At 42.8% G+C, this 24,974-nt stretch overlaps 1 protein-coding gene across 1 annotated transcript; it reads right to left on the reverse strand.

Moving 5' to 3' along the window:
• Positions 1-2,916: 2,916 nt before the first annotated feature.
• farsa (phenylalanyl-tRNA synthetase subunit alpha) lies at positions 2,917-24,887 on the reverse strand. The gene is made up of 13 exons (XM_028599357.1): positions 24,708-24,887; positions 24,350-24,487; positions 23,174-23,272; positions 21,765-21,883; positions 20,698-20,790; positions 15,990-16,118; positions 15,769-15,884; positions 13,258-13,342; positions 11,722-11,821; positions 9,200-9,368; positions 6,499-6,576; positions 4,517-4,631; positions 2,917-3,058 (listed from the first exon to the last, which is right to left on the reverse strand). The coding sequence occupies exons 1-13, from the start codon at positions 24,852-24,854 to the stop codon at positions 2,953-2,955; spliced, it is 1,494 nt and encodes a 497-aa protein (XP_028455158.1). The 5' UTR covers positions 24,855-24,887; the 3' UTR covers positions 2,917-2,952.
• Between the last annotated feature and the right edge of the window lie 87 nt (positions 24,888-24,974).

Here is a 24,974-nt window from a genome sequence, read left to right on the forward strand (position 1 = left end):
GGACTGTACTTCTGTTGGTACTGGCAGCGAGAGAGCTTTTCATTCGCGTGGGTCTTACTGTGGAGCGTACTCTGGTGTTCTGCTACCCTTCGGTCATTCCCCTTAACGTGTACGGTACGACCAGAGATCAGACGGTTGCTGGGGGTTACCACATTATCTCCAGTCAACAACAAAGCTGTTGACCCGAGCAGCTGGCTGCCTCTCACACACTCTTCAGTAAAATGTTATTTCAAGACACCGAGGGATAAGCTTACGGGGAAGACTTAATCGAGTTCCAGCCACTGTACACAACACGACTTAATCCTGCGGCCTTTACTGCAGGTGTCACACGCACTCAGGATTCCCCCCGCCCTTCCCCCCAGCTTACCAACACAGCTTATATAGTAGAGCACAAAAAGTATACTTCATGTATGGCATACTGGGAAAAGAGAGCTCATTTCTCAGTTAAGACCAGCTCACAGAAAGCTTCTATTGTTGGACGCCAATTTATACTCACGAGTGGGATTAACTTTTGAAATCACAATTTATTTTGCAGCAGCTATAGTTTGGCTGCTTTAATCATTTCTGAACTACCTTTAAAGCATTTTTAGCAAGCTCCTGATTGGCCTAAAACATATTTTTAATGCAGAAATATAAACAGAAAATGACTGCACATCTATATCATGAGACGGGTGCGTCGGAGAGGGACGAGAAGGTGGACTCCCGCACACTGTCTTAACTTGCACGGATACATTTAAATTTAATATATCTATCTTTACATTAAATGCATATTTGCAGGTTATGGTATTGCAGATTTTTTTGCAATTGCAGAACTACAGAATCCAAAACATTGCATTTTCTTTCTGTGATTAGTATTTTCTTTGGGAAGAACAGACCTACTGACAGAGGTGAAAAGATTCTTGCAAGTTTGAACCCTTTTAAAAAAAAAAAAAAAAAGGCAAACTGAACCAAGAAAGTCCTCGTTTTTTATGTATTTACAACTCTCATCTATGGGTCAGAGCTTAGCGAGTTAATCAGAGCTCTGAACTGTCTCTGAACTCGAGAGATCTGGAGCAGTGGAACCAAGAGACCTCACCGAGTAAAACTGTGTTTTAAGATAAGATTGAATACGTTAAAAAAGGCCATTCCAGGGGATTAAAAGGAGAATTTCGGCCAGTCGGGCCTGCTAGCGCGGCTAAGGGAACTACCACACAGATCGACACTGCCAATCCTCCTACTCACCAACACCAGATCCATCACACACAAAATGGATGAGCTACAAATACACACGGAACTGCTGCGGGATGATTACCACAGAGAGCAAGCTAGCTAGGTAGGTGAATTTAAACAACGTCGGAGTGGAAAACGCATCTTGTTATCATATAAGGGCCCTGTTCATGTTGCACAGACATTTTAATTGCATTTTATGTCTGTTAAGAGGCACTAAGGCACTCTAAAACTTGCCCCGACAACGGACGTGTTAGCTCAGTGGGAGCTCGTACACGTAGCTGCAGCTACTCCGCATTGATTCAGGTCAGGTTTTTTTTTTTCAATCGAAAGTACTCAAGATTAACGTAAAAATTGGCCGGAATTCAGTAGGTAAGTCTTCTAAAACTCCCTTTCTGTCATATCAGCTGAAACTGACCCTATGTTCCAGTAGAACTACATGAAGCAGATCATTAAAATAAATCCAGCTCCTCTGGCTCCACCTCCAGCCTGGAGGGAGATTTACAAAAATCCACAGCTCTCTGTTCAGATGCACCAATCGGGGCCAGGGGGTGCGTCTAACTTGTCAGATGCACCAATCAGGGTCAGGGGGTGCGTCTAACTTGTCAGATGCACCAATCGGCGCCAGGTAGTGAGTCTAACTTGTCAGATGCACCAATCAGGGCCAGAGGGTGCGTCTAACTGGTCAGATGCACCAATCAGGGCCAGTGTCAATCACTGCTCATGCACATGCACAACCAGCGCAACATCATAGAAAGTCTCACACCCACTTTTATGGGAAAACAATCCCGCATTCCCCGTAGACAACAACAACGTATCGACAGAGGAAATATAAATCGCTCCAAACTTTTACTTTAAACAAATAGTTTTGAATTAATAACCATGACGAAAAGTAGTTTCTTGCACCAACAATACATCCAAAAACCCCGGTCTTCGATTTGTCCTCTTGCCATGTCCTAAAATAGATCCTGATGGATGGGCTTTGGCTCCAGGCTATAGACCAGACCAGCATCACAGAGGCTCCCTATGAGAGCGAAGAACGGCGCTGTCACATCAGGAGAGAAACAGCTGTTATGTAGCGGGTTAATGGAGACTGATATATGAGGCTCATAAGAAACGTGAATATTGTGAGTCGGTGTGACTGTTACTACTGATGGATAGCTAACGTTAGCTTTAGTGGGAAGCTGCTAACAGTTTAGCCTTGAGTTTTAGAGAAGTACCCGTATGTGCCGGTTGTGCGAATTCATTCTCCCTTGTGGGGGTAGGGGCTTAGGAGACCGTTTTGGGCTTTAGCAGAAAGGGGGGGGGGAGGGTAGATGTTTAAATTCTTGGGCTAAGTCCTGGATCTTCACAATCCTACCTCCAGCGTCATGTTAACAACAACAACAACACATGTCAGGCTGCAGGTATTTGGGAACAAAAAAATCATTTTTATTGAACCTCTGTCACATAACAGAAGTCAGATATTCCCTGCAGTAGCGGGGTGCAACAAACTCTTCTTAGTATGTACCAAAGGTAAGAATTGCATGATGTTTTTGAATATTAAGTTAATATAAAAGGCTGCTCCTGTGTGTAAAAGCCCTTTCAAGAAGTCTGTCTCAAGTCTTTCTGCTTTCCAACTGGTTTTACTGGTCGAGCTCAGCAGGAGAGAGGCGTAGAAATGAGTTGTCCCAGGTAAAGGAAAGGGGGGTCCAATTCTAAATAATAAGAATAATAAGAATAATAAGGATAAACGGTGGGTGAACTTCAGGACTCCAGTCGACACATGGGGCTGTCGTAGACCATCTGCAGGTTGACTTTGTGTCCCACCAGCTCTCTGATGTTGTTGATGCCATATTTAATCATGGTGGGCCTGGAGGGGGGAGAAGGAGAAGGCTGAGTGAGAAAAACACTTCTTACATAAACGGTAGTTTATATCGTAGACCAAGGGTCTTCAACGTTTTTTTTAAGCCAAGGACCCCTTGGGGTTAGGTATTTCGGTTTACTTTGTTGAGAATTGCTTTCTAAACCCTGTTTCTTGTTAAGTAAGTAAGTAAAGTTTATTTCTAGAGCACATTTAAACACAGTTTAAGCTGACCAAAATGCTGTACTAACGAGCACTAAGGTGCTGTATTAACCCTGGTTTTGTCAACACAAGGGTTTAACTGAAAGAGAGATGGATCAGGGACCCCCTACTACACATATTGAATAGAATTAAGTTGCATATTAACCTGGGCCTACGATAACTTGTAGGGCGGCCTGAAGCCTTTATACATACGTTTTTTGCATAGAATCCTAAGCTATTCAAATAGCCTAATAATTGTTGGCATGATTTTATAAATCATGTTTTAATGTTAAACACACATGTGGCCCACATCTGTGGATGGCCTTAGTGACTACCTCGACTATAGGCCAGTAATCAGTGGGGATTTATATTTGCTAATAATATGTTGGATTCATGTTAAGACTTTTTAAAAGCAATTTAACAATAATTAGGAGGCCCACCTGCATTGACTCTGAGGACCCCCTAGGGGTCCCGGGCCCCTTGTTGAAGAGCCCTGTCGTAGACCGTTAAAGAAATGGACCATGTGACCCCGTAGACTTCGACTGAGACCAATGGAGTGGCTTTAAAGTTTAAACATTCACTGAACCCTGATTATGGGATTATATTTACTGTAAAATGTGCCGCAAGTGTCCTGAACACAGCGAGTCTACGTTGGCCGTGTGGATCACCAGAAGAAGGTTGCCAGGAAAAGCCTGCGTCAGGCTCGGGCAAAAATATCTTAATGCCTGTTGGACGCGGACCGGGCTCGGACAGAAAAATAAGGTCCAATCCGTAATCTAGTTTAAACTGCCTACCACTAGATGGCTATGCTGAGACGCACCACTAGTGTCCTCGCCTAGCAGGGTCTAGCAGTGTCTAGCAGTGTCCAGCAGGGCCTAGCAGGGCCTAACAGTGTCTGACTTTTTGCTAGAAGCTAACGTAGCTATGGCTGAACTTTGGCCTACTTCAGCATATAAACATTAGCTCACTAAGAACCTGGGAACCACGAACCCAATCTGGCAGTTTGAACATCCTGTCTTTTTATAAATATTAGTTTTTCTAAAATTATACTATAAAAAAAATCCTAATATGTCGCCTTACGCACAGTATCGAAATATATTGCAATATACTGAATCGTGACCCATGTATCGTGATGGGTCTTGCCAACACACAGCCCTACGAGCTAGCGAGCTAGCGCTACACGCTGAAAATGGAAAGTTTGGAGGAAAAACACAGTTTGTATTCTCTCTCTGTGGGACACATTGGTGGTCAGCGTTGTGTGGTCACCTTTCCAGAGAGAGCCCCCAGGCGATCACAGACACGTCCTCGGGGAGACCCATGGGCAGCAGCATCTCTGGTCTGAAGACCCCAGAATTTCCCACCTCCACCCACTTTTGGAGTCCTGAATGCACGACAACGAGACAAATTATATACAGTTGGCACACACACAAAAACACAAAACAGCACCCTCCTACAAAGAATAGGGTTGCACGATACTGAGCATGAATGTTATATATGATATTCTTAAAGCTACAGTGCGTAGTTTCTGTCTCCCTCATGAGGAATTCTAAGTAATAACAACAACACTGTTGGTGCGTCCACGCGATACAAGCCTTCTGTGACCGTGCAAAGCTGCCCCCCCTTTGAGTAAGCCCCGACTGTTTTTAGTTTAGTTTATTAAGGATCCCCATCGCCTTGACGACCAGCTAGTCTTCCTGGGGTCCAACACTACATTTATTCAAACAATATTAAAACATTTCATAGCATATACAGATTAAATAAAATTAAATGAAACACAATAACAACCAAGCAAATAGAGAAATATCTTGAAAACAAAATTATATATTACAACTAGGGCTGCCACCTCTTAGTCAATTAGTCGACTCATCGGTCGTTTTGGTTTTAGTCGACTAAGATTTCTTTAGTCCATTAGTCATTTTTTATGCTTATTCATGCTTAATTACTCATTTCCAAGAAACTTCTGAGCACATTTATGGTAAACACAAGATTTAAAGTGGTGCTTTTGCAGGATTAATTGTGGGGAAACTCAGTTTTACAGATGGTTAATTAACTACATTTATATTGTGCTTTTCTAGTCTTAACCACCTCTCAAAGCTCACAGCTCTGTCAATTAAATCAACTAATCGATTAGTCGACGAAGTGTTAGTCGACTAAGAATTTCTTTAGTCGACGACAGCCCTAATTACAATATATTACATGGTTAACATTAAGGTTGGTTACATTCACAAAAACACACAATCAGAAACCTCATAATAATTAATTTAAATGAAGGTAAGATTTGACTATCTTTTTAAAAGGGTCCTTTCCTGTGATAAAACAAATGTTACTAGGGATTTTATTCCACAAAGAACTTGCTCAAGTAGGCAGGCTTGAAGCGGAGTTTGGTAATGAGTAGTGGCTCAACGTGGGTGGAGCTAAAGGTTTGACTCCGCACGCTTGCCCAAGAGCAACCGGAGGAGGAAGGATGTGCGTCTGAGGGGAAAAACACAGGACTTTCACCCCAGAGACTGGGGCCCGTTCTCGCCTCTTTCCCTGTCTCCATCTCCCTCTCCACTCTCGCTATCGGAGCGTGCACGTGTGACAGGGCAACTGGCCAATCAAATGTGCAGGCTCTAAATTGATCACATCTAGAGATGGTCCAATACCATTTTTTGCTTCCCGATACCAATACCTGAACTTGCATATCGGCCGATACAGAGTACTGATCCGATACCAGTGTGTCATATATTTTATTATTATTTAACAGCTGTATACTACTATCTCTGAATAGATGTGATATGATGTATAACAGCTGTATACTACTATCTCTGTATGAATGTGATATGATTTCTATCTCCGTTGTGAAATGGAAACAAACAGACAATGAATGCCCCAGAACTTTCTTTTATTCTCCAGTTTGACCATTATAACTTATAAATAAACTACTTTAACGTAGATTTTCTTTAGGGCTTTATTACGTGGTATAGGATCGGTGCAGAAACAGATACCAACGTTTTAGGCAGTATCGGAGCCGATACCGGACCATCTCTAATCACAACACGCAGCCAGCGGCCCATCTCTCAGCAAATTAAACTCAATATGGCAGACTTTCCGGTACATTTGCGATATCAATATTGCACAGCGTGATATATCGTGCACACCTGACAAACTGAAACAGATGTAGAGGTTGTAACACCTAGGGATGCCCCCCCCCATTTTAATCTGATTAAGATCTGTAAGATTTCACTAAAAGAAGGCTTGTACTTTACCTTCGTGGTAGCTGAACACCTCCATGCTGGGCTCGGTGTACGGGTTGTAGGCAGGCTTGAAGCGGAGTTTGGTAATTCCTAGAAAAACAAGATTTGTGCAGCTTGAAAATGAACCTCAGATCAGAAGACAGACTCAAAAATCAGAAACGGTTGTTATGTGGTCATTTGATTGCCTTGATTGTGATTCCGATTGTTGATTGCTTATTTTATGTCATGTTAAATTGTTGATTGTTTATTCTATGTCTTTTCCATTTATAGAAAACTTATTTTTTTATTGCATCTTACACCATGCGCCCGAGAGGACTGAAATTTCATGTGTGCCGTATGTCATGCATGTATAACACATCTAAAAATAAAGCTGACTTGACTTGGGTCTCTTTGTAGTCTGTTTGTATCCCTTTGTGGAAGTCCTTTCCCCCCCCATCATTTAGGACCGTGTTAATATTTCCATATCTGTGTCTGAAACGTTGGAAAAGCTAGAGCACTCAAAAAGCTTAAAGACAAAACGTAAAGCTAAAGAAATCTGACTACAACGATAAGATCCGAGCTTGGGTGCTGCCTAAAACAGCTCGGGTGCTGCACCTAAACCTTTTAATCTATTAGCAAGACCTTTTATTAGGGATAGACCGATTATCAGGGCTGTTTTTGGCAGTTTGCAGATTATCTGTATCTTCGTTTTATTTGCCTGATAACCGCATTTCCGCACTTATTTTTTCTGCTCTTATAACACTGCGATACATTTATTGTCCTGCCTACACACCACCTGTCTATACTCTGTATATCACGTCGCACTTTTCTGCTTTTTTTTGCACCTCTGGTTAGACGCAAACTGCATTTCGCTGTCTTTGAACTTGTACTCTGCACAATGACAATAAAGTTGAATCTAATCTAATAAAGTTAATGAATTTGTTCTGCTTTGGCTCGGCTAAAGCTCTGTGTCTGTCCCTCTGCTCCGGTTTCACTCCCCACCACCACCCACAACACTATCGGAGTCTCCCTTTACTGTTTAGGCCCGGGTACCAAACGTCGATACTTTTATTTATTTTATTAGTTTATTTTTCAGGGAAAATGTACGAAATACATTAATCTTACGAAAAGATGTTTTGTACCAGAGTTTGCTAATGCTAGTTTCCATCTGCAGTCCCCGGGCAGGTGCACACAATATTAAAACATATTACAAATAACTGTCAATAGTAACAAGAAATACATGCAAGATTACACTAATCAGATGTTTAAATAAAAAACTAATCAAAAAAACATCACAGCCTACATACAACATAGTCAAAAACATTTACCTCAATATTACATTTGTAAACTTTTAAGTGTGCTGATGCTCACATAGCTGGTTATCAAGGATGTATTTCTTTAAGTGTCGAGAGAAATTATTCAAATCTACAGACAACTTTAGACTGCCTGGGAGTTGATTCCATTGTTTAATGGTTTTAAATGAGAAGGCTGTCTGTGCAAAAGGCAGAGGACCTTCTCAGGATAGCACCATTTCTGTGAGCAGTGGAGCGCGATGTTGTGTTCGTATATTCAGAATAAAGTTCTACAGATGGCACCGCTGGTTTCAAGTGTGGTTACAGTTTTTCATAACTTGACACAGACAGCATTTGCTGTGATATGATATTAATGGTGAGGTGATATTAATGGTGAGTTGATATTAATGGTGATATTAATGGTGATATTAATGGCGAGGTGATATTAATGGTGATTAATGGTGAGGTGATATTAATGGTGATATTAATGGCGAGGTGATATTAATGGTGAGGATATTAATGATATTAGTATTAGTGGCGAGGTGATATTAATGGCGAGGTGATATTAATGGCGAGGTGATATTAATGGCGAGGTGATATTAATGGCGAGGTGATATTAATGGCGAGGTGAAATTAATGGTGATATTAATGGTGAGGTGATATTAGTGGTGAGATGATATTAATGGCGAGGTGATATTAATGGTGAGGTGATTTTAATGGCGAGGTGATATTAATGGCGAGGTGATAATTGTGCCTTACTGAGCTTGTAAGGCACAATTTATAAATGTTTTACCAGATATTTTAATTTTGATAACTGTTTTGATTCACACTAGGAAAATTAAAGCTTTGTGTTTAATGTATTTTTGTTGATGTTGAAATGGATTTTAAAAACATATGGTATCGAAAAAAAATATCGTTAGGAATCGGCATCGAAACTGAGGTATCGAAATTGGCACCGGATGGAAAGATTCTGAACGATACCCAGCCCTCTCTCCATTACTGGGGATTATGGTGAAAGTTTCTGACTTATTAAATAATCGCTTAAAGCATTTAAACAGAGTTTTGTGTTGGAGTTTGTAACATTCAAAAAAAATAATATTTTATCCCTTCTCCTGCCATTCAACTGAGCGGTTAAAGTCTGGAATGACATTCCACAGCACATCAGAACTTTAAATTAACATTTACATTTGCTCGCTGTTTAATGGAGAGGTTTATTAAGTCAGCTTTATGGCTTTGCCCTGTTGCTCATTCTCCTGGTCTGTGTGTTTGTTACTGTTTCTGTCTTGGAGTTTTTGTTGTGTATGTGATGTTTATGTTCTGCAGAGCAGGAACCTGCTGAAAATGAGTTTTACACTAAGTCAGGCAGGATTGTCTTTTATCTTTTCCTGTTTAATAAATAAAAAATGAAATGAAAATGAAAATGAACCTTCCCTCCTCCTCACCTAGTTTAGTGAAGAACTGGTGCAGGATGCCGATCAGGTCTCCCAGCGTGAGGCCGTAGTCGGCCACCACGCCCTCGATCTGGTGGAACTCGGCCAGGTGGGTGGCATCCAGAGTCTCGTTCCTGAACACCCGGTCGATGGAGAAATACTTAACGGGGGTGAACTTCTCCTGGTGCAAGGGAGGGAGAGAGACAGAGTGAGACAGAGAGAGAGAGAGAGAGAGAGAGAGAGAGAGAGAGAGAGAGAGAGAGAGAGAGAGAGAGAGACAGAGAGAGACAGAGAGAGAGAGTGAGACAGAGAGAGAGTGAGACAGAGAGAGAGATAGAGAGACAGAGACAAAAAGACACAGAGAGAGACAGAGAGAGAGAGAGACAGAGACAGAGAGACAGAGACAGAGACAGAGAGAGACAGAGAGAGAGAGAGAGAGAGAGAGAGAGAGAGAAGCTTTACATGTCAACATGTCTGCTGTGAAAAAGGTCTATTAGCTATTCATATTAGCTAGCTTTGTATATACTGTAGGTTTCAGGGACCTAGTTTTAGCTGTTTGGTCTGGTCTCAGTCTCAACCCCTCATAGTCTCGGTCTCAACCCCTCATAGTCTCTGTCTGGTCTCAGTCTCAACCCCTCATAGTCTCTGTCTGGTCTCAGTCTCAACCCCTCAAAGTCTCAGTATCAATCCGTCATAGTCTCTGTCTGGTCTCAGTCTCAACCCCTCATAGTCTCGGTCTCAACCCCTCATAGTCTCTGTCTGGTCTCAGTCTCAACCCCTCAAAGTCTCAGTATCAATCCGTCATAGTCTCAGTCTCAACCCCTCAAAGTCTCGGTCTGGTCTCAGTCTCAACCCCTCAAAGTCTCGGTCTGGTCTCAGTCTCAACCCCTCATAGTCTCTGTCTGGTCTCAGTCTCAACCCCTCAAAGTCTCGGTCTGGTCTCGGTCTAAACCCGTCATAGTCTCAGTCTCAATCCGTCATAGTCTCAGTCTCAACCCCTCAAAGTCTCAGTCTCAACCCGTCATAGTCTCAATCTCAACCCGTCATAGTCTCGGTCTCAACCCCTCAAAGTCTCAGTCTGGTCTCAGTCTCAACCCGTCATAGTCTCGGTCTCAACCCCTCAAAGTCTCGGTCTAGTCTCAGTCTCAACCCGTCATAGTCTCGGTCTCAACCCGTCATAGTCTCAGTCTCAACCCGTCATAGTCTCAGTCTCAACCCCTCAAAGTCTCAGTCTCAACCCCTCAAAGTCTCGGTCTGGTCTCAGTCTCAACCCCTCATAGTCTCGGTCTCAACCCCTCATTGTCTCGGTCTCAACCCCTCATAGTCTCGGTCTGGTCTCAGTCTCAACCCCTCATAGTCTCGGTCTCAACCCCTCATTGTCTCGGTCTCAACCCCTCATAATCTCGGTCTTAACCCCCCTTTTTCTCGGTCTCAACCCCTCAAAGTCTCAGTCTCAACCCCTCATAGTCTCAGTCTCAACCCCTCATAGTCTTGGTCTCAACCCCTCAAAGTCTCGGTCTCAACCCCTCATAGTCTCATTCTATCAACCCCTCATAGTCTTGTTTTCAACCCCTCAAAGTCTCGGTCTTGTCTCAGTCTCAACCCCTCAAAGTCTCGGTCTCAACCCCTCATAGTCTCGGTCTCAACCCCTCATAATCTCGGTCTTAACCCCCCTTTTTCTCGGTCTCAACCCCTCATAGTCTCGGTCTCAACCCCTCATAATCTCGGTCTTAACCCCCCTTTTTCTCGGTCTCAACCCCTCAAAGTCTCGGTCTCAACCCCTCAAAGTCTCGGTCTCAACCCCTCAAAGTCTCGGTCTCAACCCCTCAAAGTCTCGGTCTCAACCCCTCATAGTCTTGGTCTCAACCCCTCATAGTCTCGGCCTCAACCCCTCATAGTCTCAGCCTCAACCCCTCATAGTCTCAGTCTCTCAACCCCTCATAGTCTCGGTCTCAACCCCTCAAAATCTCGGTCTTGTCTCAACCCCTCATAGTCTCGGTCTCAACCCCTCAAAGTATCGGTCTGGTCTCAGTCTCAACCCCTCAAAGTCTCAGTCTCAACCCCTCAAAGTCTCGGTCTGGTCTCAGTCTCAACCCCTCATAGTCTCAGTCTCAACCCCTCAAAGTCTCAGTCTCAACCCCTAAAAGTATCGGTCTGGTCTCAGTCTCAACCCCTCATAGTCTCAGTCTCAACCCCTCAAAGTCTCGGTCTGGTCTCAGTCTCAACCCCTCAAAGTCTCGGTCTCAACCCCTCAAAGTCTCGGTCTCAACCCCTCATAGTCTCGGTCTTGTCTCTGTCTCAATACACTCTGGTCTTGGTAATGACTTTGTCTCGGTTTAGGTGCGAGCCCCACTATCCTCCACCTCCCACACCACAAAGAATCTCTCTAGGTATGTCTCCGTTTTGCAGTCCAATGTCTTGGAAAAAAAGAAGAGTTAGCCAGCCTCAGATGGTTTACGTCCTGATAGCACTAGTGGACTGACCACCGTTACTTCGACAGGTAAACAGGTGTGTGTACGAGACGTGTAGCCCACCTGTTGGGCCAGTTTATACAGCATGCGAGCACTGACTGCCGTCGTGTGAGTGCGGAGGATGTTCTTCTGAGCCTCCTCTATCTTCCAGTCATATTTGTACCTGTAAAAAAGAGACAGCAGGATATTAAAGCTACAGTACATCGTGTAACAATTTCTCCCATCTAGCTGTGAAATTGTATATGACAACCAACTGAATGTTACTTTCTAGCCCTTCCTCCTACGGTGGCCAAACCCAAAATGATCTCTTAGTATCTCCACGCAGCTGTTCTAGCCACTCCAATATTAACTTTGGTCTCGTTGCTTTGTCGTTTTAATTCTGTATGTCTCTCTTTGGTTAATGTATTATAAAGATGGAGGAATGTTTCTCTTTGGTTAATGTATTATAAAGATGGAGGTATGTCTCTCTTTGGTTAATGTATTATAAAGATGGAGGTATGTCTCTCTTTGGTTAATGTATTATAAAGATGGAGGTATGTCTCTCTTTGGTTAATGTATTATAAAGATGGAGGTATGTCCCTCTTTGGTTAATGTATTATAAAGATGGAGGTATGTCCCTCTTTGGTTAATGTATTATAAAGATGGAGGTATGTCTCTCTTTGGTTAATGTATTATAAAGATGGAGGTATGTCCCTCTTTGGTTAATGTATTATAAAGATGGAGGTATGTCTCTCTTTGGCTAATGTATTATAAAGATGGAGGTATGTCCCTCTTTGGCTAATGTATTATAAAGATGGAGGTATGTCCCTCTTTGGTTAATGTATTATAAAGATGGAGGTATGTCCCTCTTTGGCTAATCTATTATAAAGATGGAGGTATGTCCCTCTTTGATTAATGTATTATAAAGATGGAGGTATGTCCCTCTTTGGTTAATGTATTATAAAGATGGAGGTATGTCCCTCTTTGCTTAATGTATTATAAAGATGGAGGTATGTCCCTCTTTGCTTAATGTATTATAAAGATGGAGGTATGTCCCTCTTTGGTTAATGTATTATAAAGATGGAGGTATGTCTCTTTGGTTAATGTATTATAAAGATGGAGGTATGTCTCTTTGGTTAATGTATTATAAAGATGGAGGTATGTCTCTCTTTGGTTAATGTATTATAAAGATGGAGGTATGTCCCTCTTTGGTTAATGTATTATAAAGATGGAGGTATGTCTCTCTTTGGTTAATGTATTATAAAGATGGAGGTATGTCTCTTTGATTAATGTATTATAAAGATGGAGGTATGTCTCTCTTTGGTTAATGTATTATAAAGATGGAGGTATGTCTCTCTTTGGTTAATGGATTGGCAATGGCGCAGTGGATATGACCCATACCTTTGGTATGGGAGATCCAGGTTTTAACCCCTAGTAGCTCCAGAGGTGTTTTTCTCCCATCCCAGAATGCTGTGTGGCCAGACCTTCTTTTGCAGCGCTGTGGAGGAAGGTCCACAGCGCTGCAGAGGAATGTCCGGCAATGTAAGACTAGATATTCGGGAATATTGTCATAGACTTTGTTTGAAAACAGATTCATGTTTACGTGTGATTGCGTCTCACCCTTGTGAGCCAAAGCCTCCCTCTGAGTGGACCTTCTTCACTCTCTCCAGGTAGTCCTGCGGGAACTCGTGGGCGAGAGCTGGGTCTGAAAAAAAAAAAAAGATTGACGCTAATATTACATAGCCATATTTATTCTGCTCTTATAAGGTAACTGCTAATACACCGCACACATTTATATTTAATTTATATATTACTCTAAACCGAAGGAGATTGCAACATACCTTGCACTGGAAAGACTTATATATATTGTTAGAGGGAAAAGAAAACTTTTTATTTATTAAAGTGTGGAAACCTTTTTTGGAATTTTTGGAGGATGAGAATGTCACACTAAGTTAAAGATCACCATTACTGCTGCTTTTTCAGTTATTTATTTATTTGTATTACTTAGTTTTATTTGTACAATTATTTAATTTGTTTTGCATCTTTTGATGTTGTTGTATTGCACATTTAATACATTATTTGTATTGCTGTATGTTTTCTATATGTGAAAAACTTAAAGTATTGTTTAATGTTTAATATATATATTGGGACTACAGATGGAAATTAGCCTTTGGGCTATAATTTGGCACTTTTACGTGTACTGCTGTACATGTTCATTAAATGTGCATTGTCCTTAAATAAATAAATAAATAAAAATATATATATTACTCTAAACCACTTTCTGTTAACTTTCTGTTAACCAACTGTACACTACTGTCTGCACTGCATTTCTTGTCCTGTCTATACTTTGTATATCATATTGCACTTTTCTGCTTTTTTTGCACTTCTGGTTGGACGCAAAAACTGCATTTCACTGTCTTGTACTCTGCACAATGACAATGAAGTGGAATCTAATCTAATATTTATAAGCACTGGTCCCATTGGCCACCAAGACCCTAAATATGGTGGCCAAAGTAAAGTTTTTTGTGGCCCAAATGCAAACAAAAAAAGACAACTTAACGCAATTTAACATCACTCCCTAACTATAAGCTTTATCAAAGAGGAGAGTTTTAAGTTAACTCTTAAATGTGGTGACTAGTTCAATGATAGCCAGACGGATTCTTTGAAGAGGATGGAAGAATGAATGGGGGGGCAGTCGATCCAGAAGTGGGCTTGTGAGACGGCTAGGGGTGGCGGCGTTTGAAAAGATGTCAAATAACCGGTTTGCCAGACGTGACATGTATGATGGGCTTATGTGTTATGGTGTCATTTATACATATGTTTATTTGGTTTATGGTCTATTTTGTTGAATGGTCTTGAATAGTGTAGTTAGGGTGTCATCTTTTCTTTAGTTGTAGACTGCTGGGGGACTTCCTTTGACACACTGAGCTTCTCTCTCCTCTCTCTTTCCATTGGTGTGCATCCATGTCCCAGAAATGCGCCCTGCTACACCCTGTAACACTCTGCAGTGCCCTGCTACACCCTGCTACACCCTGTAACACTCTGCAGTGACCTGATACACTCTGCAGTACCCTGCTACGTCCTGTAACACTCTGCAGTGCCCTGCTACACCCTGCTACACCCTGTAACACTCTGCAGTGCCCTGATACACCCTGCTACGCCCTGTAACACTCTGCAGTGACCTGATACACTCTGCAGTACCCTGCTACGTCCTGCTACACCCTGTAACGCTCTGCAGTGCCCTGCTACACCCTGCTACACCCTGTAATGCTCTGCAGTGCCCTGCTACACCCTGCTACGCCCTGTAACACTCTGCAGTGACCTGATACACTCTGCAGTACCCTGCTACACCCTGCTACACCCTGTAACGCTCTGCAGTGCCCTGCTACACCCTGCTACACCCTGTAATGCTCTGCAGTGCCCTGCTACACCCTGCTACGTCCTGCTACACCCTGTAATGCTCTGCAGTTCCCTGCTACACCCTGTAAAGCTCTGCAGTTCCCTGCTACACCCTGCTACACCCTGTAAGGCTCTGCAGTGCCCTGCTACACCCTGTAAGGCTTTGCAGTGCCCTGATACACCCTGCTACACCCTGTAAGGCTCTGCAGTGCCCTGCTACACCCTGCTACGCCCTGCTACACCTTGTAAGGCTCTGCAGTGCCCTGCTACGCCCTGCTACACCCTGTAACGCTCTGCAGTGCCCTGCTACACCCTGCTACACCCTGTAAGGCTCTCCAGTGCCCTGCTACACCCTGCTACGCCCTGCTACACCCTGTAACGCTCTGCAGTGCCCTGCTACACCCTGCTACACCCTGTAACGCTCTGCAGTGCCCTGCTACACCCTGCTACACCCTGCTACACCCTGTAACGCTCTGCAGTGCCCTGCTACACCCTGCTACACCCTGTAAGGCTCTCCAGTGCCCTGCTACACCATGAACTACTACAACTTTCTGTTCTATCGCTATTTTGTTGAATGGTCTTGAATATTGTAGTTAGTGCGTCATCTTTTGATTTTCGTCTGGGTAGGTGGTGATGACGAAGGGAGGGAGATGTGTCATGTTGTGAATTGTGTGTTTTGTGTATTTGTACGACTAGGTGGGACAGGAGTAAGAGAGAGAAACCAGGCCTCACCGGACAGGAAGAAGGTGTCGTGGGCGTCTCTGGCCGGGTGCTGCTGCGGCTGGAACAGCGAGTCAAAATTCCAGAAAGAGCTCTCGATGAAGTTGTTGGTCGGCATCTCTGAGAAGCTACAGCAAGGACAGGGTTACTTACCGTATGTGGGTTTGTTTTTTTTAGATTTTTCTGGGTGTGTGAAATGTTTAATTTCCGCTGCGATGTTTACAGCCACTCACCCCATCTCGAGGAAGATCTGCCTGAACTGCGTTCGCACTTTCATCAGCGGGTGCAGATGGCCGCAGTCAGGGGCCACGCCCATCGCCTCAAAGTTGTACGGTTTAAACTTCTTCTCTTTCCAGCTGCCACTGCAACGCAACAGAAGTAGTGACAGACCGATTAGTAGGGGTGGGAATCTCTTGGTACCTCACGATTCGATTCAGAGGCCAACCGATTATCGATGCAAAAACATTTTTATGTACATTTCCATGCGTGATTTTTAAAAATATACATATAAATTAGAGATGCACCGATTACAACTTTCTAGGCCGATTCCGATTTTCTTTGAGTTAGGTCAGCCGATACCGATTTTAGCCGATTCCAATAACCACTTTACAGCACACGCACATATGTATTTTCTATCTTTTCTTTAATAGAACATGTTTTGAACAGATAATGCATCACTACAAAAATAGATCTATATAAATTACTGCTGGTGTTGGACATCCACACACATCTAAAGTGCATTTTTAGAAACATTTCCTTCTTTTCACATCCAATATCACACTAACAAAAATGTGATTTTTGTTTTTTGGTGTGGTCCCTCCACGCCCTACTGTCTCCTTGCAGGTGTTGCATATTGCAAACTTGTTATCTTCTGCTCACACGCTGAAGAATGTCCAAACAGCTGACATGTTGCAGGTTAACTCACGAGGTTCCTTACATGTGGGAGAATAGCACCGACACACGGCAGAGAAGTTGAGAGAAAGGAAACCCAGAGCGTGCTGTCCCGTCCTTAAGAACTGTAACTCGTATAACTTCTGTTGTCAGTTAATTGTAGCGTTATTCCGTGCTTAACCTTAAACCTGCTTGTGAAAGTCACCTTCTCTTTCCCAGTAATCTCCCATCATGTCTAAAGGTGGATCAGTGGCTTCTCAGAACATGAAACATGGGATGGTCAGATGTCCTACTACTCCGAATTATGACTAAAGTGACAAAATAACACCAACATGTTCCTATTTACATACTATATTCTCAGACAGGCTTGCTGCAAAGCAAATCATTCCGCCCAAGTACTATATTCTTCCACCTGAGAATATAGTTCCCGGTTTGTTTACAGTTAGAAGATGGCTGTGTCTCATGTTACGTTGTTTTTTGTACACGCTGTGACTCTACAAATCACAACATGTAAATAGGAACACGTTGGTGTTATTTTGTCACAATTCGGAGCAGTAGGATTACTGGAACCATTCACCTGCATATTCTGTGCTGGCCTGATGTCACTGGAGCCGTCAGACAGCATTACAGCACACACGGAGATGAGAAGGGTATGTATGGACTAGTCTAACTCTGGGGGTTACAGTGAATAAGATAAAGTCCCAATAAGAGATGAGAAGGGTATGTATGGACTAGTCTAACTCTGGGGGTTACGGTGAATAAGATAAAGTCCCAATAAGAGATGAGAAGGGTATGTATGGACTAGTCTAACTCTGGGGGTTTCGGTGAATAAGATAAAGTCCCAATAAGTCAGCGTGTTCCTTTGAACCCGCTTCTGAAAGTCACCTTCTCTTTCCCAGTAATCTCCCATCATGTCTTAAGGTGGATCAGCGGCTTCTCAGAACGAAACATGGGATGGTCTGATGTCATGAGATAAAGTAGATTAACAGCCCATATGTGTTTTGCCTAATTATTTCATGTATGTAACAAATTAAGTTGAAAGAAACCCAAATTTCAGATATAGACTTTTTCTACTCAAGTCTGGGTCTCTAGTACTTCATGCATGTCTGTGCATGTGTCTATGTACACAAACTACAGCGTCTCTCCCGTCTTTACAGCCAGGAGGTGTTTCGACAAAACAGAATATTTGTCCCGAGTCTTTTGAGGCTTATTTTAAAATCTGCAGCTGAGAAGATTAAAGCGTCAGATCTATGTTGTTTACAATCTGCACAGAGGAGTAAAAGCAGCATAAATTTAAAATATTTGGGAACATCTGGCTGCTTTTAGCTTAATGCCCCTCTTTGATATGATTTCACGCTAACCTTTTCATTCTGCTGGTATTTTAATGCCTCATCCTCAGCATGAAAACGGTATAAGTTGCATTATGAGCTTTTTATCTTATGTATTTATCCTATTTTTATTTTGAGGTATCTCACAGAAGCAGTGACTACTTCAAAGTGACCAAATGTTTTCATTAACATACATATAGATTGAGATTCGTGTGTGACAATGTTAAATGAAAAATATGGCCAGTTTTGTCAATGGGAATCAAAACAGGGTTTCTGCAGGTTTTACCAAGTCAAATTTAAGCCTTTTTAAGATCTTTATAAGACTATTATGAATGAAATGTGAGACCTATATCATGACATCAAAAGTCAGAGTCCTGAAACATCGTCTAAAACGTTTTTTTTTTTTCAGACAAGTATCGCTAAACTTGCACTTCCCCACAGCTGAAGAATAAAATCTGTTTTATGTCTGTGGTACAGTCTCGCAATAACACCACAAAAGCTGATTGGCTGCAATATAAGTTGCATGTTCGTAATACAGCAGATTATATTTTGAATAGTGAAAGAAAGAACTACAACACAACGACAAGTGCTGCAGGAGCATGTCAATGATCATTAGATGTAGCATTACATGGAAGTAAGAACATTAAGACCTAGAACACAATACCCTAAATGTAAAGCTGCTCGTTGAAAGCCATGATGTCTCTCTCTCTCTCTCTCTCTCATGGGTGGGCCAAATTCTCTGGGGGGGGCAAAGCAGAGAAAGGGGAGGTAACCTTTCCCCTTATGACCTCATAAGGAGAAGATTCCTGATTGGTCCATCTGAGCTTTCATTTTCTCAAAGGCAGAGCAGGATACCCAGGGCTCGGTTTACACCTATCACCATTTCTACCCACTGGGGGACCATAGGCAGGCTGGGGGAACTCATATTAAAGTTAAAAAAAACTCATAAAGTGACATGTGACATTTTCATGCCATGGGACCTTTACATTTTTTTAAGATTATTGTGTTCTAAGTCTTAATTTTCCTACTTCCATGTAACGCTACATCTAAAGGCTCCGACACACCAACCAGATGGCCGGCCGTCGGCAGTAAAGCCAGTGGGACTGATCAGTCTTCCCGCGTCAGCCCAAAAAGTTCCTCAGAACACCGAAGAGATGAGATGTTTTGTCTCCCAAAAGTGAAAACCGGCAGCTGATTGGACGAATGTGTCACGTGGGTCTGGTTTCTCTGGAAATTCAAAGCCAGACTGTCATGGCGGCTGGTTCAAAATCCGATCTCATATTGTACTAAAATAGTTCACCGAAACATGTTTCTGCAAACATTTGAAATAGGCCGCGCAGTTGCTGAATCTGTCTTCATTTCAGATCAACAAAGGTCAGTTTAAAAGATTTTACTCAGATTTTGAGAGACTCTAGTCACGCTCATTCTGCGCACCGTTTCCTGGTTAGCTCTCCACCAATCAGATGTGTCATTTGAGTCTGACTGCCGGCAGTGCCCGCCCCGCCGATTATACATGTCAAATCAGCCAAAATGAAGGCTGACAGAACCCACCGAGCAGACCCGAGTCACCGACCTCTGTCAGACGGCCGATTATCGGCTCGGTGCGTCTCGGGCTTTAGACTTTTTAAGGCCTTAAATTGGGATTTCTAAATTTTTGACTTTTTAAGACCCCGCGGAAACCCTGCAAAAGCAGCTGCACGTTTGCATGGCTGGTTTAGTTTCTTATCCAAAAAAGAGAGGAGAAAGATAACGTCTGAGGAAACCATGAAGAACCTTGGAGTTAAACAACAGAATTTCGGAGATATTAAAAACATTTTCCAGGACTTGCAGACACGCTGCACAACTCATTCTTACTAGGGCTGCCACCTCTTAGTCGATTAATCGGTTGTTTTGGTCTTAGTCGACTAAGATTTCTTTAGTCCATTAGTCATTTTTTTATGCTTATTCATGCTTAATTACTTATTTCCAAGAAATTTCTGAGCACATTTATGGTAAACACAAGATTTAAAGTGGTGCTTTTGCAGGATTAATTGTGGAGAAACTCAGTTTTACAGATGGTTAATTAACTACATTTATATTGTGCTTTTCTAGTCTTAACCACCTCTCAAAGCGCACAGCTCTGTCAATTAAATCAACTAATCGATTAGTCGACAAAATCCTATAAGTGTTAGTCGACTAAGAATTTCTTTAGTCGAGGACAGCCCTTATTCTTACGTGGTCAACATTTCAATTTCCAATTAATCATTTGCTTCTGTTTATGTCGTTTTGTTTGTTTACTGCACTCATGTTGTCCTGCCCTGCCTTTAGGACAAAGTCCACATCTTTGGACTGGTCCCCTTTTATGGGCCGGAGGTTTCTCTGTGTCCCTGGTCTGAGGTCTTGCACACCATCACTGACAGACAGGGCAGGGCAGACGGGACACGTTCGCTTGCTTTGGTTAGCAAACAACATAAATAAATACTTACACTAGGACTAAATAAGTAGAAGGCAGCGTTACTTGTAGGGCTGGGCGATATGGAGAAAATAAGATAAAACAATATTCCTGACCAAATACCTCGATGTCGATAAATAATCATCAGTAATGTGGATATCGTCGTCTCTGATCAACTCAACTCGTACTGGTTCTTCTGTCTCTTTATGGATGAGGTGCTTGATAGATAGATAGATAGATAGATAGATAGATAGATAGATAGATAGATAGATAGATAGATAGATTACTCACTTAGCAATCATGTCTGGAGTGAGCTCTGTCTCCTGTTTGGTGATGGTGGTGCTGAAGGAGGGGCCCTTGGTGATCCAGTACGACTTCACCGTCCTGAACACAGACACAAAAATCACTCCAAATAACCCCAAAGATCCTGGGGGTGGGTACCGAGACCTGGTCCCATTATGGGACCGGTTCCTACGCAACCGGTAGGAATCGGACCGGACTAGAATGCACATTTCGGTTCCACTTAATGTGTCGACTGAGCCAAAACAATCCTCACACGGAAGCATCGCTGCTTAAAGTTACATAAACGCAGTGGTGGAATATAACTAAGTACACACACACAGTTTATAAGTGTGTGTGTGTGTGTGTGTGTGTGTCTCTGTTTGTGTGCGTCTGTGTGTCTCTCTGTGTCTCTATTCTGTGTGTGTGTGTCTCTGTGTCTGTGTGTCTCTCTGTCTCTGTGTGCGTCTGTGTGTGTCTCTGTGCCTGTGTGTGTGTGTGTGTGTGTCTGTGTGTGTCTCTGTGTCTCTATTCTGTGTGTGTGTGTGTGTGTGTGTGTGTGTGTGTGTCTCTGTGTCTCTCTGTCTCTGTGCCTGTGTGTGTCTGTGTGTGTCTCTGTGCCTGTGTGTGTGTGTGTGTGTCTGTGTCTGTGTGTGTCTCTGTGTCTCTATTCTGTGTGTGTGTGTGTGTCTCTCTGTGTCTGTGTGTCTCTCTGTGTCAGTGTGTGTCTCTCTGTGTCTGTGTGTGTGTGTGTGTGTCTCTGTATCTGTGTGCCTGTGTGTGTGTCTCTGTGTGCACGTGTGTGTCTGTGTGTGTGTAGACCATTAAACACACAACTGTGTGGATCCTTTACACTTTCAACAGGAGGATTCTTCTGCATTGAGTACTTTTACTTTTAATACTTTAAGTACATTTTTCCAATGATACTACTTTTACTTGTAACGGAGTATTTTTGGTGTGGCATTAGTACTTTTACTTGAGTAAAAGGATCTCAATACTTCTTCTACTGCTTGTGGAAGTCAACCACTGAGCCCACACTAGCGTTCTACTGCCCCCTACTGGCAGACTGAGGTACTTACACTTCAGAGAGCAGCTTTCTCTTCTTCAGCTCGTTCCTGTCTTTCTCTTCCAGCTGGGACGAGTTGCCTTTCTGTACCAGCAGCAGCTTCTCTTGGACCTGGTCCTGTATGCTCTCCACCTGGGGGGGGCGACACAGAACCAAACACAGTCAGAACCGGGCCTACGGTCCGATCACGAAAACAGGGCCATGATAACAGAGTTATTACCCTTTTTACCTGCTCAACTCTCGCCTAAATGCAACCTAGGGTCTTTTTGTGAATGTACCCGAAGTCAAACTTTCATTTAAAAGCATATTTAGGACGGAAGCTCCACTTTTAAGATAGACCGTATTTTCGTTTTTGGGTCAAATGGCCTTTTGAATGGCAGTGCTAGGGGCACTTTTATGCTAGCCTCAAAATAGCTATTTCTAAAACACTAAGAAGGCTCGACACAACATGAGACTTTACTCCAAGTATCACCAGGAGCTCTACACCTTAACCAAAGCATTGACAGCATTGGTTGCGTACCCAGAGTTTACTAAAAAGAGGTTTTGAACAACTCACCGTAGCTGTTGTTGTTTCCGGCCGCTAACACCTCGGAAGTCAAAACGAGTCGATATCAAAACAAGTAGCCACAGATTTAGTAGATACCTAGCTCTACACAAAAGTGTAGAGCTCCTGGTTATAGTAACAGACTCCATTTGAGGCTCCTTTTTCAACTACAAGGTCAATAATGATTTTCACTAACGACAAAAACAATGACTTATCCGTGCATTTATATGGAGCTGAGCTTTAGGAGCTTTCCGTCTTTACTCTCCTCCCTGTTACGTTGCATTCAGAAATTGACTGTTTTTGACTGATAAAATGGCTGCAGCTGGAAACAACCAGAGCTGTGGTGAGTTGCTCAAAAACTCTATTTTTAGTAAACTCTGTGAACACAAACAACAGTGTCAACAGTTTGGTTAAGGTGTAGAGCTCCTGGTGATACTTGGGAGTAAAGTCTCATGTTGTGTTGAGCCTTTTTAGTGGTTTAAAAATAGCTATTTTGAGGCTAGCATAAAACCTAGCACTCCCATTCAAAAGACCATTTGACCCAAAAACGAGAATACGGTGAAAGTGGCGATTCAGTCCTAAATATGCTTTTAAACGAAAGTTTGACTCATGTACATTCACAAAAAGAACCTAGAAGAGTTACGCTTTAATACGTAGCAGTGGTGTGACAATTTCAGTCTTCTTTTTCTTTGTAGCCTGTTCTGGTTTTACTGTTTTCTATGTTCATTCTTTCTATTGTATGATATGTGTTTTTACAACACTGGCTTTTACTCTTGGTTTCTGATGTTAAGCACTTTGGATACCTGTTGGTTGCTGTAAAGTGATATATAAATACATTTTGATTGATTGATTTGATTATTATAAACGTTAACACATACAGTCCTGAATATCCTGGGGCCGCCCTCGTGTGTCTTGTCCAGTCTGATCCACTTGTTGGACATCGCCTTGCTGAAGCCGATCTTCCCAAAGGACAGTTTCTGCTCGGGGACAAACACAGGAGGTACAACCAAGGGTGTAACTTTGGGTAGAACATAAGGGGGGGGCATGAGATCTCCACTTTTGAGCAAAACTGAAAGTTTGAGCATAGCAAACACCTTATTTTCTACATTCTGCTGATTTAATCTGCAACAATTTGAGCCTTTTCTGCATCAAGTTACAGTGCAAATGTCTAAAGTATATATAAATATGACTATATTCTCAGGAGGCGAAGCACTGCTACTCTCTGCTACTTGGGCGGAGTGATATGCTTGCAGCACCTGAGAAGCCCTGTGGTGAGGAGCAGAGAGTAGCAGTGCTTCGCCTGTCTGAGAATATAGTTCCCAGTGTGTATAGGTTAGAAGATGACTGTGTGTCATGTGACCTTGTTATTAGTACACGCTGTGAATCTACAAATCACAACATGGAAACAGGAACATGTTGGCGTTATTTTGTCACTTACTTAGAAGCACTAGGCTAGATGGAGCCATCAACTGCAAGATGCTATCCTCTCAATATGGACCAACATTTCTAAAGAATGCTTCCAGCACCTTGTTGAATCAATGCCACGAAGAATTAAGGCAGTTCTGCAGGCGAAAGGGGGTCAAACACGGTCTTAGTAGTAGGGCTGTCCTCGACTAAAGAACTTCTTAGTCGACTAACACTTATAGGATTTTGTCGACTAATCGATCAGTTGATTTAATTGACAGAGCTGTGAGCTTTGAGAGGTGGTTAAGACTAGAAAAGCACAATATAAATGTAGTTAATTAACCATCTGTACAACTAATCCTGCAAAAGCACCACTTTAAATCTTGTGTTTACCATAAATGTGCTCAGACGTTTCTTGGAAATAAGTAATTAAGCATGAATAAGCATAAAAAATGACTAATCGACTAAAGAAATCTTAGTCGACTAAGACCAAAACGACCGATTAGTCGACTAATCAACTAAGAGATGGCAGCCCTACTTAGTAGGGTGTTCCTAATAATCCTTTAGTCGAGTGTATATACCCACTACAATACATTAGAGCCCAGGTTTCAGTCCTGCAGGTGACTTGTCCCTCCGGCTGTAGCACTCACCATGAGCTCACTCTGAGCCAGACCGTCCAGCGGGATGGAGCCGAACACCCGAGCCTCATGGCTGCCCTGCTCGGCTATCTCCGTGCCCTCCTCCGACAGCTCCCAGTGCTTGGAGGAGCGCTGCTCGGCTGAGATTAACTGAACAGCGGGAAACAAACACGACTGTAAGATAATAGGAGTGTGAGCATGCATACTAACTAACCAACTAACTAAATGGACTGTGTTGTCTGAGTTTAATAAACATGTCTGGCAGTTCTCGTCTCTTTAAAACGTGACGTTATTGCGTCAGTCACGCTGAGTGAACAGTGTTGACGGGGACATTGGGACTTCCGTTGCCACTCAGCCCGGTCAAACTCACGTCTCCGAGGGCCTGCAGACTCTTCACGGCCCCGACGACGACCTGGTGGTCCAGCCCGAGGCTGCTCGCCACGTCGAGGCTGTCCACACCGGCGTCCGCCTTCTCAATCCGCCGTAGGAGCGTCTCCGCCACACCGGCGTCCGCCATGCTTGATCCCTGCGAAGCACGAAAGAGACAGGATGTGACGTAGCGTTCCCAACGGACGATCTTTTTATTATTATTATTATTATTATCTGTGTGGTTATGTTGTACTGTAACATATGGATG

The sequence above is a fragment of the Perca flavescens genome, chromosome 15, assembly GCF_004354835.1.
Source record: "Perca flavescens isolate YP-PL-M2 chromosome 15, PFLA_1.0, whole genome shotgun sequence".
NCBI lineage: Eukaryota > Metazoa > Chordata > Actinopteri > Perciformes > Percidae > Perca > Perca flavescens.

What these genes read in the sequence shown, in the direction of transcription:
- farsa (XM_028599357.1), bottom strand. Translation starts at nt 24,854, where the DNA reads ATGGCGGACGCCGGTGTGGCGGAGACGCTCCTACGGCGGATTGAGAAG. An exon ending in ACTCCAGACATGATTGCTAA is followed by an intron (nt 16,119 to 20,697) that starts GTGAGTAATCTA and finishes GTTGCGTTGCAG; the next exon opens with TGGCAGCTGGAAAGAGAAGA. An exon ending in GGTGTTCAGCTACCACGAAG is followed by an intron (nt 4,632 to 6,498) that starts GTAAAGTACAAG and finishes TCGTGCATTCAG; the next exon opens with GACTCCAAAAGTGGGTGGAG.